General features: G+C 41.9%; 1 protein-coding gene across 5 annotated transcripts in view; it reads left to right on the top strand.

Annotated features, from left to right (window-relative positions):
* Positions 1-12,631, top strand: part of LOC129550338 (ADAMTS-like protein 3) — a 408,047-nt gene that overhangs the window by 310,924 nt on the left and 84,492 nt on the right. For all 5 annotated transcript variants that reach the window (XM_055417913.2, XM_088829596.1, XM_088829595.1 and 2 more), the window contains one exon: positions 4,667-4,820. In XM_055417913.2, coding sequence (XP_055273888.2) covers positions 4,667-4,820 — 154 coding nt within the window. The remainder of the gene's footprint in view (positions 1-4,666; positions 4,821-12,631) is intronic.

A 12,631-nucleotide genomic window follows, 5' to 3' on the forward strand; every position in this document is an offset into this window, starting at 1 on the left:
TTTATTTTTCAGTTTGTTAATGTGGTGTATTACGTTGATTGATTTGCGTATATTGAAGAATCCTTGCATTCCTGGGATAAAGCCCACTTGGTCATGATGTATGATCTTCTTAATGTGTTGTTGGATTCTGATTGCTAGAATTTTGTTAAGGATTTTTGCATCTATGTTCATCAGTGATATTGGCCTATAGTTTTCTTTTTTTGTGGGGTCTTTACCAGGTTTTGGGATTAGGGTGATGGTGGCCTCATAGAATGAGTTTGGAAGTTTCCCTTCCTCAGCTATTTTCTGGAAGAGTTTGAGTAGAATAGGTGTTAGCTCTTCTCTAAATTTTTGGTAGAATTCAGCTGTGAAGCCGTCTGGACCTGGGCTTTTGTTTGCTGGGAGATTTTTGATTACAGTTTCAATTTCCGTGCTTGTGATGGGTTTGTTCAGATTTTCTATTTCTTCCTGGTTCAGTTTTGGAAAGTTGTACTTTTCTAGGAATTTGTCCATTTCTTCCAGGTTATTCATTTTATTGCCATATAATTGCTGATAGTATTCTCTAATAATCCTTTGTATTTCTGTGTTGTCAGTTGTGATCTCTCCATTTTCATTTCTAATTTTATTGATTTGGTTCTTCTCCCTTTGTTTCTTGATGAGTCTGGCTAGTGGTTTGTCAATTTTATTCACCTTCTCAAAGAACCAGCTTTTGGCTTTGTTGATTTTGGCTATGGTCTCTTTTGTTTCTTTTGCATTTATCTCTGCCCTAATTTTTATGATTTCTTTCCTTCTACTGACCCTGGGGTTCTTCATTTCTTCCTTTTCTAGTTGCTTTAGATGTAGAGTTAGGTTATTTAGTTGACTTTTTTCTTGTTTCTTGAGGTATGCCTGTATTGTTATGAACTTCCCCCTTAGCACTGCTTTTACAGTGTCCCAGAGGTTTTAGGTTGTTGTGTTTTCATTTTCATTCATTTCTATGCATATTTTGATGTCTCTTTTGATTTCTTCTATGATTAGTTCATTATTCAGCAGCGTGTTGTTCAGTCTCCATATGTTGGCACTTTTAACAGTTATTCTCCTGTAATTGAGATCTAATCTTACTGCATTGTGGTCAGAAAAGATGCTTGGAATGATTTCAATTTTTTTGAATTTACCAAGGCTAGATTTATGTCCCAGGATGTGATCTATCCTGGAAAAGGTTCCGTGTGCGCTTGAGAAAAAGGTGAAATTCATTGTTTTGGGGTGAAATGTCCTATAGATATCTATTAGGTCTAACTCTTCTATTATATCATTTAAAGATTGTGTTTCCTTGTTAATTTTCTGTTTAGTTGATCTATCCATAGATGTAAGTGGGGTGTTAAAATCTCCCACTATTATTGTGTTATTGTTAATTTCCCCTTTCATACTTGTTAGTAATTGTCTTACATATTGCGGTGCTCCTATGTTAGGTGCATAAATATTTATAATTGTTATATCTTCTTCTTGGATTGATCCTTTGATTATTATGTAGTTTCCTTCTTTGTCTCGTTTCACAGCCTTTGTTTTAAAGTCTATTTTATCTGATATGAGTATTGCTACTCCTGCTTTCTTTTGGTCTCTATTTGCATGGACTATCTTTTTCCAGCCCTTCACTTTCAGTCTGTATGCGTCCCTCGTTTTGAGGTGGGTCTCTTGTAGACAACATATATGGGGGTTTTGTTTTTGTATCCATTCAGCCAGCCTTTGTCTTTTGGTTGGGGCATTCAACCCATTTACATTTAAGATAATTATTGAAAAGTAGGATCCCGTAGCCATTTTCTTTATTGCTTTGGGTTCAAGTTTATACACTCTTTCTGTGATTCCTGTCTATAGAAGATCCTTTAGCATTTGTTGGAGAACTGGTTTGGTGATGCTGAATTCCCTCAGCTTTTGCTTGTCTGTAAAGCTTTTGATTTCTCCTTCATATTTGAATGAGATCCTTGCTGGGTATAGTAATCTGGGCTGTAGGTTATTTTCTTTCATCACTTTAAGTATATCTTGCCACTCCCTTCTGGCCTGAAGAGTCTCTGTTGAAAGATCAGCTGTTATCCTTATGGGAATCCCCTTGAGTGTTATTTGCTGCTTTTCCCTTGCTGCTTTTAATATTTGTTCTTTGTGTTTGATCTTTGTTAATTTGATTAATATGCGTCTTGGAGTATTTCGCCTTGGGTTTATCCTGTTGGGGACTCTCTGGATTTCTTGGACTTGGGTGATTATTTCTTTCCCTATTTTAGGGAAGTTTTCAACTATTATCTCCTCAAGTATTCTCTCATGGTCTTTCTTTTTGTCTTCTTCTTCTGGGACTCCTATGATTCGAATGTTGGAGCGTTTAACATTGTCCCAGAGGTCTCTAATATTGTCCTCATTTCTTTTAATTCGTTTTTCTTTTTTCCTCTCTGTTTCATTTATTTCTACAATTCTATCTTCTAGTTCGCTTATCCTGTCTTCTGCCTCTGTTATTCTACTGTTTGTTCCCTCCAGAGTGTTTCTGATCTCATCTATTGCATTATTCATTGTATTTTGACTCTTTTTTATTTCCTCTAAGTCCTTATTAAATCTTTCTTCCATCTTCTCAATCCTTTTCTCCAGGTTATTTATCTGTAACTCCATTTTACTTTCAAGATTTTGAATCATTTTCACCATCAAAATTCGAAATTCTTTATCAGGTAGATTCCCTATATCTTCTTCTTTTGTTTGTGTTGGTGGGCAATTATCTTGTTCCTTTACTTGCTGGGTATTTCTCTGCCTCTTCATCTTGCTTATATTGCTTTGCTTGGGGTGTCCTTTCCCTCTTCTTGCAGTTTGTGGAGTTCTCTTTATTATGTAGTTTCTTCGCTGTGTGTGGGGTTGGACAGGTGACTTGTCCGGGTTCCCTGGTTAGGGAAGCATGTGTCAGTGTTCTGGTGGGTGGAGCTGGATTTCTTCTCTTTCCTTTAGAAGACAATGGGCTACTTTTCTGGGAGCCTGATGTCCTCTGCCAGTATTCAGAAGTTGTTTTGTGGACTTTACTCCACGATCAAATGTTCTTCTGATGAATTTGTGGGGAAGAAAGTGGTCTCGCCGTCTTGTTCCTTCCTCCCCAGAACACTGGATTCTTATATTCCACTTGGTCGTGGAGTGTCTCTTCCCAGCTGCTCCAGCAAGGCGCAGCCGCTGCAGCTTACCTTGGACGAGGGGTATCTCCTCAAGGCCGCCCCTCCTGCTTTGAATGTGGATCAGCTCCTCCCGGCCCTCCGGTGCCCAAGCAGCCACCGCCTCCTGGACGTGGTACAGCTCCTCTCGGCCACCGCCCTAACTCTGGGCGCGGGGCAGCTCCTCTCAGCCACGATTCTGCACGTGGTCGGTTGCGCCGGGAGCCGGGCGTCTCTCGCGTCTGCGCCGCCGGGAGCCGGGCGTCTCTCGCGTCTGCGTCTCTCGCGTCTGCCTAGATTTTTTTTAAAATGGGACATCAACTACAAGGCCCCAGAATCCCGTGGCAGTTAATTACTAAAAACTAGTTACTGTCTCAGAAAGAAGGAAGGAAGGAATCGCAATGTCCATCAACAGATGAATGGATAAGCAAAATGTGGTATATCCACATATCATCGCACCATAAAAAGGAACGAAAGTCTGACACCTGCCACAACATGGATGAGCCTCAAGGAATTATGCCAAGTGATAGAAGCCAGACATAAAAGGCCATGTAGCGTATGGTTGTTTCCACCTTTCGGCTGTTGTAAATGATGCTACTGTGAACACTGGTATACAAACATCTGAGTTTCTGCTTTCGATTTTTTTGGATGTTTTTCAAGAAGTGGAATTACTGGATCATATGGTAATTCTTTGTGTAACTTTTTAAGGACCCAACAAACTTTTCCATAGAGGCTGTACCATTTTATATTCGCATCAGCAGTGCATCAACATTCCAGTTTATCTACATCTTTTTTTTTTTTAATAATAGCCATCTTAATGGGTTTGAAATGGGAAATGGTATCTCATTGGGCTTTTAGTATTTATTTAAAACATACATGTTATCATGTCTCTGAAATTTTTTTGCTTCATGTTATAACAAAACTATGTCAGTTATAAACATTCATTTAAAATATTCAGTCACAAGGTTAAAAACCTTGTAACTATGTGAGATTCTGGCTGTTAACTTATTGTAGTAATCATTTTGCAATATATACATATATAAATCATTATGCTGTATACCTTAAACTAATACAATGTTATATATCAATTATATCTCAGTAAAATTGGAAAAAACAGTGGGCCTCATACCTTACAAAACAGCTGAGGCACAAGAGAAGCCCAAGAATACTGGAGTGGATAGCCTGTCCCTTCTCCAGCGGGTCTTCCCGACCCAGAAATTGACCCTGCATCTCCTGCATTGCAGGTGGATTCTTTACCAACTGAGCTATCAGGGAATCCCACCTTACAAATAGATTTTTTTAAAAAAAAAAGAAGAAGGAAGGAAGGGAAGGAGGGAAAAGAGAAAAGGTGGCGGGGAGGGCAGGGGACTGGTGGGGAGAGAGAAAGTCTCCATATTCTGAAAGATGTTCAGGCCTGGGAACTGCCTACTTATTGGCACAGCTGTACATCCTGTTTCACTGTGGGAGACGTGGCTATTGCTGGGGACGTGTGTCTGCTCGCGCTCTGCTTGACTCTGTCACCACCATTCTCATTACAGTGTTCTGTCAGTTGTGGTGTTGGAACCCAGCGAAGACAGCAGATGTGCCAGAAGCTGACGGCCAAAGGCCGTCGGGTCCCCCTCGGTGAGACGCTGTGCCGGCATCTTTCTGGACCCTCTCTGGTGAGATCTTGCCAGATGCCTGTGTGCAGGAGTAAGTATGGAAAGTCCACACTTCGTGGAATCTGCTCATTCTATCCTCCTCCTCCTGTGGCTTCATTTTCCATAGAGCAACTCATTTCTAATCTGTAGGTACAGCAAATCAAGCAGAACTCAGCATTGTTATCGGTGGCAAATGGTATAATATTGATGACCAAGGTACAACTCAGAAAAGTCAGCTTGAAGAAATGTCCACCCTCTTAACAAATGCACCCCTGGGCTTCCTCACTTGGGTTTACACTTTCTTGTGTTCTCCGCTTCATCATGATTTCCCCCACTTAGAACTCAGGAGTGTTCCTAGTGGAAGTTAAGCTGAAATACTTTCCTTTTTTTGACTTTTTATTCTGTATTGGTGTATAGCTGATTAACAATGTTGTGATAGTTTCAGGGGGACAGCAAAGGGACTCAGCCATACATACATATCCATGTATCCATTCTCCCCCTAACTCCCCTCCCATCCAGGCTGCCACATAACATTGAGCAGAGTTCCCTGTGCTATACGGTAGGACATTATTGGTTATCCACTTTAAATATAGCAGTGTGTTCCTGTCTATCCCAAACTCCCTAACTACTCCATCCTTCCCCCTGGCAACCATAAGTTAAGTGAAGTACTTTCTCATTCACTTTGCTAATGATATGTGGGGATTCATCCTATTTAAAGTAGATGAGCTAAGTATTTTTAAATATTCAAGTATCTCTTCTTTTGGATACTCATAATCTAAAACCAGCAAGGATGAAAATGTGAAATAGCTTTGGCTTTTAAAGGTGACAGGTTTAGATACTTCTTCAGTTTATTATAAATAATAAACTGAGTACAAAGAGTTAATATTATGATTTCATTATAGCCAAAAGCTAAAATGCATGTAGCAGTCATCTCTATCTTCAGTGTACGTGAATTAGTATAGGTCCATGTGCATATGCATGTTTCATGTAGGAGGGTGATAAAAAATGAGTGGAGTGCTGCCCCCATGGTAGCTGAAAATAGGACAGGAGTGTGGTCATGAGAAATGGGGTAGGGCAGCAGTCCCCAACCTTTTTGGCAACAAGGACCAGTTTCATGGAAGATAGTTTTTCCACGGCCGATGGGGAATGACGGTTTAGGGATGATTTAAGCCCATTTCATTGGTTGAGCACTTTATTTCTATTATTACTACCTTGTAATATATAATGAAATAATTATACAGCTCACCATAATGCAGACTCAGTGGGAGCCCAGAGCTTGTTTTCCTGCAGCTAGATGGTCCCATCTGGGGGTGATGAGAGAGCGATGGGGAGCAGCCAAAGTACACATAGAGCTTTGCTCACTCACTTGTGTGACCCAGTTCCTAACAGGCCACTGACCAGTACTGCTCTGTGGCCTGGGCATTAGGGACCCCGGGATAGGGTCCCTTTCCTGACTGTTTCTCACTGTCTTTAAATATTCACATAAAAAGGAACATTAACTGCCGCAGGTACCCTCCTGAACTTATGGTAAGAAAAAAATCAGAAGGTAGCTATTATTTTTAATGCTTCTTAGGAAAAGAAATATATGCGCACACACACACACACAAGTTTACCAAAAACTTTCCTGAAGAAACTTACAAAACAAAGTAAGAAAAACAATAATGACATTTTTAAAAAGTCATAGCCTTATAGCATTTACTGAGCACTTACTCTGTGAACCTCCATGCAGGCATTATTGCATCATTATATTTAGTTCCCAGCAATTCTGTGAGACAGGTGTCATCCCCATTGAGAGATGAGGAACCCAAGACGAAGAGAAGGTCCATGATTTGACCAAGGACCCGTGGCTGTTGGATGGGCCTCTTGGCCTCCTTCAACATGAGTCCAGCTGATTCCTGCGCCCATGCTTTAAGCCACCTCTGTGTGGTGATTCGTGGACAACATTCACTTTCCTTCCCCTGGGAATTCTTTAAGACTAAATCTTCAAAATTTTGAGATTCCATAACTTTGAGATCCCAAGTTTTATAGTGTCCTGGATTTTAAGAATGCCTATGGTATATGGTGCAGTGTCATGGTTCAGGCTGCTTATCTGTCTGATTTTTATTAATTGTGGATGGTTGCATAGCAATGCAGCTGGACCATAAACTACCTTAGAGGAGAGTGAAATTAAATTCTGGCAGCTTTCTCTAAAATAATAGCAGATAACATGTGGGAACACATCATGGTTATTAGGGCATGCGGTGTGGTATGAGATGCAATTATAAACTATTTTGACATGCAGTAGAAAGCAAAAGGTAAGTTTTAAGGAGAAAAAATAAAGGACTCCATACCATTGTCTAGCTTGCCAACATGTAGGTCATGGAAGCAGACAAGAGACAGGAATTTGTGTTCCCAGCACAACCAAGTCACCCCGAACTGGGCCCCAACTTCAGCTGTAGTAGTCTGGCTTCATGCCAGCCCCAGGGATCAGTGGCCCTGGCTTGCGAAAACAATGGCATCCTCTTCTCCCAACCACCAGGAATGAGCCAGGGATGAGCTTGGCACTCACATCCTTCCCCTGCTCCCTCTTCACCATATTCTGTCTTTCATCTCACAGCACGCACATGGCCCCCACCTTCAGATGCCCTGACCCGCAGGATCCTTTCTACCTTTCTCTAGGACCACTGCAGGTCCATTCTTTCTCTTTGACATTTGCCAACATCCAGGACAAACTGCACCCATGCTGATGACTTTCATACCCTAATGTCCCTCATCCCCAGCGTGATCAATTTCCTTGACCACCATCATACCTTGACATAGGGACACCATGGTATTGGGGTATGGCTTATTAACAATGTCGTGATAGTTTCAAGTAGACAGCATAGGGACTCAGTCATACATATACATGTATCCATTCTCCGCCAAACTCCCCTCCCATCCAGGACACTGCATAACATTGAGCAGAGTTCCCTTTGCTGTACAGTAGGTTCTTGTTAGTTATCCACTTTAAATACAGCAGAGTGTACATGTCCATCACAAACACCCTAACTCCCCCATCCTCATTCCTCATTCCTTGGTACTCAAATAGCTTTCTGCTCTTCCTCCTGCCCCATCTCACCATCTGTTTATTTAGTTAATGCTTCATTGTGACCTTCCTGCGCTGTTGTCCTGAGACTTCCTGCTCTTGCACTAGAAAACACTCCTCTTGACTGGCATGTCATCATCACGCACTTAACTAGTGCTGTAGTAGTCAGATCTCTATGCCCTTGCTTAACCCACCGCCTCAACAACCCTACTCATTCAACCCTGATGGGTGATCACCTACTTTTAGGTACTTTTTGTTGGCTTATTTTTTTAGTTCCCTGACCTGAGCTACTGGGATTTGCTAAAGAAAATAATGTCACCATCCTGATTAGACATACTTCATATTCATGCTATCTGATTTACCTGGGCAATAATATGCAGATTTCTTTCCTATTCCCAAGAAATTCATCATAGCAGTTATTTCCTAATCACTGTACTGACTCCCAAGTTCTCGTGTCTCCATGGATGAACTCACTTTTATTCCCCTAAAAATGTCAAGGCTTGTGGCATAGCATAGTGACCTTCTGACTGTCCTCTCTCCTTCACATCACATCCACCTGCTTTGCTCACCACACTGGAAATGTATGGTCTTCTTTTTAGGCCTGATCCCTCAGTGATGGGAGGGGTCTGAAGACAAGAAAAATCAAGCCTGTCTATGCTGTGATCTTTATTCCCTTTCAAGGCTCCATTTTTAGAGATGTGTCCTAATCAGTGCCTCGAGTTTAAGTGAAAACTATCCTCTTTGGAGGGGTGAGTCTTCTTGCTCTTCATTGTGACCCTTTGGTGTGCAGTGGGGTAAAGACTGGGTTGAGGGGGGTAGGCAAGACGTTTTCAGCTCTCCCTGGAGGCCAGTGGCGCACCATACAGTCCTTCCAGCTAGAGGCCCCTTCCTGCTCCTCCCCAAACCTTCCCTGCATTTTCCCACCACCAACTTTTCCCCCCATAAATTCTTCCCTTCACCACATCTAGTGACTGTCACTCTTCCCATTCTTGAAGGACCAGAACAAATCCTAACTTCCTCTATAATACTTCTCAATTTTTTTAATCTCCAAAAGGTATTATGACATTGTGGTTAAGCCAACTAGAGTCTAATCTCATTTCTTTCAGTATCTTGTCATGTGACATTGACACAGACTCAATCTCTGTGAGGCTCGTCACAGAGCCTTTTTAATCAATGAAATGGGAATGGTAATTATACGTGTTCTGAGAATTAATGCCTAGAAAGTGCTTAGAAGCAGTGCCAGGAGCATACTGTAGGCTCAAAAATGTTCAGTTCAGTTCAGTTTAGTCTCTCAGTCGTGTCTGACTCTTTGCGACCCCATGAATCACAGCACGCCAGGCCTTCCTGTCCATCACCAACTCCCAGAGTTCACTCAAACTCATGTCCATCGAGTCAGTGATGCCATCCAGCTGTCTCATTCTCTGTCATCCCCTTCTCCTCCTGCCCCCAATTCCTTCCAGCATTAGAGTCGTTTCCAGTGAGTCAACTCGTCGCATGAGGTGGCCAAAGTATTGCAGTTTCAGCTTTAGCATCAGTCCTTCCAATGAACACCCAGGACTGATCTCCTATAGGATGGACTGGATGGATCTCCTTGCAGTCCAAGGGACTCTCAAGAGTCTTCTCCAGCACCACAGTTCAAAAGCATCAATTCTTTGGCGATCAGCTTTCTTCATAGTCCAACTCTCACATCCATACATGACTACTGGAAAAACCATAGCCTTGACTAGACGGACCTTGGTTGGCAAAGTAATGTCTCTGCTTTTTAATATGCTGCCTCAGTTCAGTTCAGTTCAGTTGCTCAGTCGTGTCTGACTCTTTGCGACCCCATGAATCACAGCACGCCAGACCTCCCTGTCCATCACCAACTCCCGGAGTTCACTCAAACTCATGTCCATCGAGTTGGTGGTCATAACTTTCCTTCCAAGGAATAAGCGTCTTTTAATTTCATGGCTGCAATCAGCATCCACAGTGATTTTGGAGCCCCCCAAAATAAAATCTGACACTGTTTCCCCATCTATTTCCCATGAAGTGATGGGACAAGATGCCATGATCTTTGTTTTCTGAATGTTGAGCTTCAAGCCAACTTTATCACTCTCCTCTTTCACTTTCATCAAGAGGCTTTTGAGTTCCTCTTCACTTTCTGCCATAAGGGTGGTGTCATCTGCATATCTGAGGTTATTGTTATTTCTCCCAGCAACCTTGATTCCAGCTTGTGCTTCTTCCAGCCCAGCGTTCCTCATGATGTACTCTGCATATAAGTTAAATAAGCAAGGTGACAATATACAGCCTTGATGTACTCCTTTTCCTATTTGGAACCAGTCTGTTGTTCCTTTTCCAGTTCTACCTGTAGCTTCCTGACCTGCATACAGATTCTCAAGAGGCAAGTCAGGTGGTCTGGTTTTCCAGTCTCTTTTAGAATTTTCCACAGTTTATTGTGATCCACACAGTCAAAGGCTTTGGCATAGTCAATGAAGCAGAAATAGATGTTTTTCTGGAACTCTCTTGCTTTTTCCATGATCCTGCAGATGTTGGCAGTTTGGACTCTGGTGCCTCTGCCTTTTCTAAATCCAGCTTGAGCATCTGGAATTTCATGGTTCATGTATTGCTGAAGCCTGGCTTGGAGAATTTTGAGCATGACTTTACTAGCGTGTGTGATGAGTGCAATTGTGTGGTAGTTTGAGCATTCTTTGGGATTGGAATGAAGACTGACCTTTTCCAGTCCTGTGGCCACTGCTGAGTTTTCCAAATTTGCTGGCATATTGAGTGCAGCACTTTCACAGCATCATCTTTCAGGATTTGAAATAGCTCAACTAGAATTCCATCACCTCCACTGGCTTTGTTCGTCGTTATGCTTTCTAAGGCCCACTTGTCTTCACATTCCAAGATGTCTGGCTCTAGGTGAGTGATCACACCATCGTGATTATATTGGTCGTGAAGATCTTTTTTGTACAGTTCTTCTGTGTATTCTTGCCACCTCTTCTTAATATATTCTGCTTCTGTTAGGTCCACACCATTTCTGTCCTTTATTGAGCCCATCTTTGCATGAAATGTTCCCTTGGTATCTCTAATTTTCTTGAAGAGATCTCTAGTCTTTCCTATTCTGTTGTTTTCCTCTATTTCTTTGCATTGATCACTGAGGAAGGCTTTCTTATCTCTCCTTGCTATTCTTTGGAACTCTGCATTCAAATGCTTATATCTTTCCTTTTCTCCTTTGCTTTTCGCTTCTCTGTTAGTTATTTTTAATGTCATTACCACCTTCCTTTAATTCCTGTCATGACTTTAAGATGGGGTATAATGTAACAGTAACTAATATTGTGTCTTCTGGATCATTAGGATATGAGTTTATATAGGGTAGTTAAGCAATAGCTCTGGACTTTTTTTCATATATAGGCCCCCAAAGCATGTATAATGAGTTGTACTCAAAGACATGCTTTTCAAATGTGTCAGGCTTAGATCAGCCTCAGATTGTTATTAAAAGTCTCAGATTGCTATTAAATGTCTACCTGTCTTAGTGTCTAATCAGGCATCCGAAGAAAATAATGTTTGAATTTAGATTTTTTTTTTTCAGTGATGGCTCCTGGTTCCTGAATTTGGTGAAGAATTCTTATTTTTAATCCAAGTATTGACATCAAAATGGTTGAGGGTGGGGAGGCACCCAGACATGTCCTGTATGATTGAAATGTCAAGAACAAACAAACAAACAAATGTGTTGTCGCTCAGTCATGTCTGACTCTTTGTGACCCCATGGACTGTAGCCTACCAGGCTCCTCCGTCCATGGGATTTTTCCAGGCAAGAGTACTGGAGTGGGTTGCCATTTCCTTCTCCAGGGGATCTTCCCAACCCAGGGATCGATCCCAGGTCTCCCACATTGCAGGCAGATGATTTACCCTCTAAGCCACGAGAGAAGCCCCAAAATGTCAAGAAAAATATGCCTTATCATACCCTTCCCAGGTTAAGTTGAATCCTCTCACTTCTCTCCAGCTCCTGGTGGTCCTCCTTGTACCAGCCTCTTCAGCTCTCAAACTATCATCTTCCCTTCTTCTGCTCTTCCTCTAAGCCTTCTCAGCTTCCAGGAACACCCAGTCCCGCCTGCCTGACAGAGCTGCAGCCCTTGGAAACCCAGCCAGCCACTAGGCTGCCTCACCAGCACTTTTCTTGGGCTGGTTGTTACCTCCTGCAGCATCCAGCAGCATACATTTATTTTACCTTTTGCTTGTCATTTATTTGTTATTCATTCAACAAACAGTAAGAGTTTACTATGTAGCAGGCACTATGCAGTGCCCTAAGGACAGAGATGATCTCTCTGCCTGGGCATATATTGTTTTCAGTGTCAGATGGTAGTATTTCATTATCAGTTCTTTCAACTATCATTCTTCAGATGCTACTGTGTTTTAGATGTTATGATACAAAATGAAAAGGATCCATTTGTCTGGTCTCTAAGAACTCATAATCCAGTAGGAGAGAGACATACATAAACAAATAAGAAGAATAACGTGCCAGTGATGTCATAATGGGATGTAGAAGTGCTCGATCCCTCTAGGGGATGTGAAGGAGAGTTTCATACAGGAGGAAGCTTTGAGCGGAATTCTGAAAGATGTGTCTGATCATTAGACCCACATGGGATACAGGACAGTCTGAGGAAAAAGAGAGCAGTGTCAACAAAAGTGGGGGATGTCAAATGGAATGGGACATTTCGGGAAACTGCACACAAACCACTACCCTGTGACCTTTTCACCCCTTTAATATGCTGTTGGCTGTAGAACAGGGACTTGGGAATGACCAGCATGATGTCTTCATG

The sequence above is a fragment of the Moschus berezovskii genome, chromosome 21, assembly GCF_049115385.1.
Source record: "Moschus berezovskii isolate FMDL1 chromosome 21, NW_MosBer_1.0, whole genome shotgun sequence".
In the NCBI taxonomy this organism is placed as follows: Eukaryota; Metazoa; Chordata; class Mammalia; order Artiodactyla; family Moschidae; genus Moschus; species Moschus berezovskii.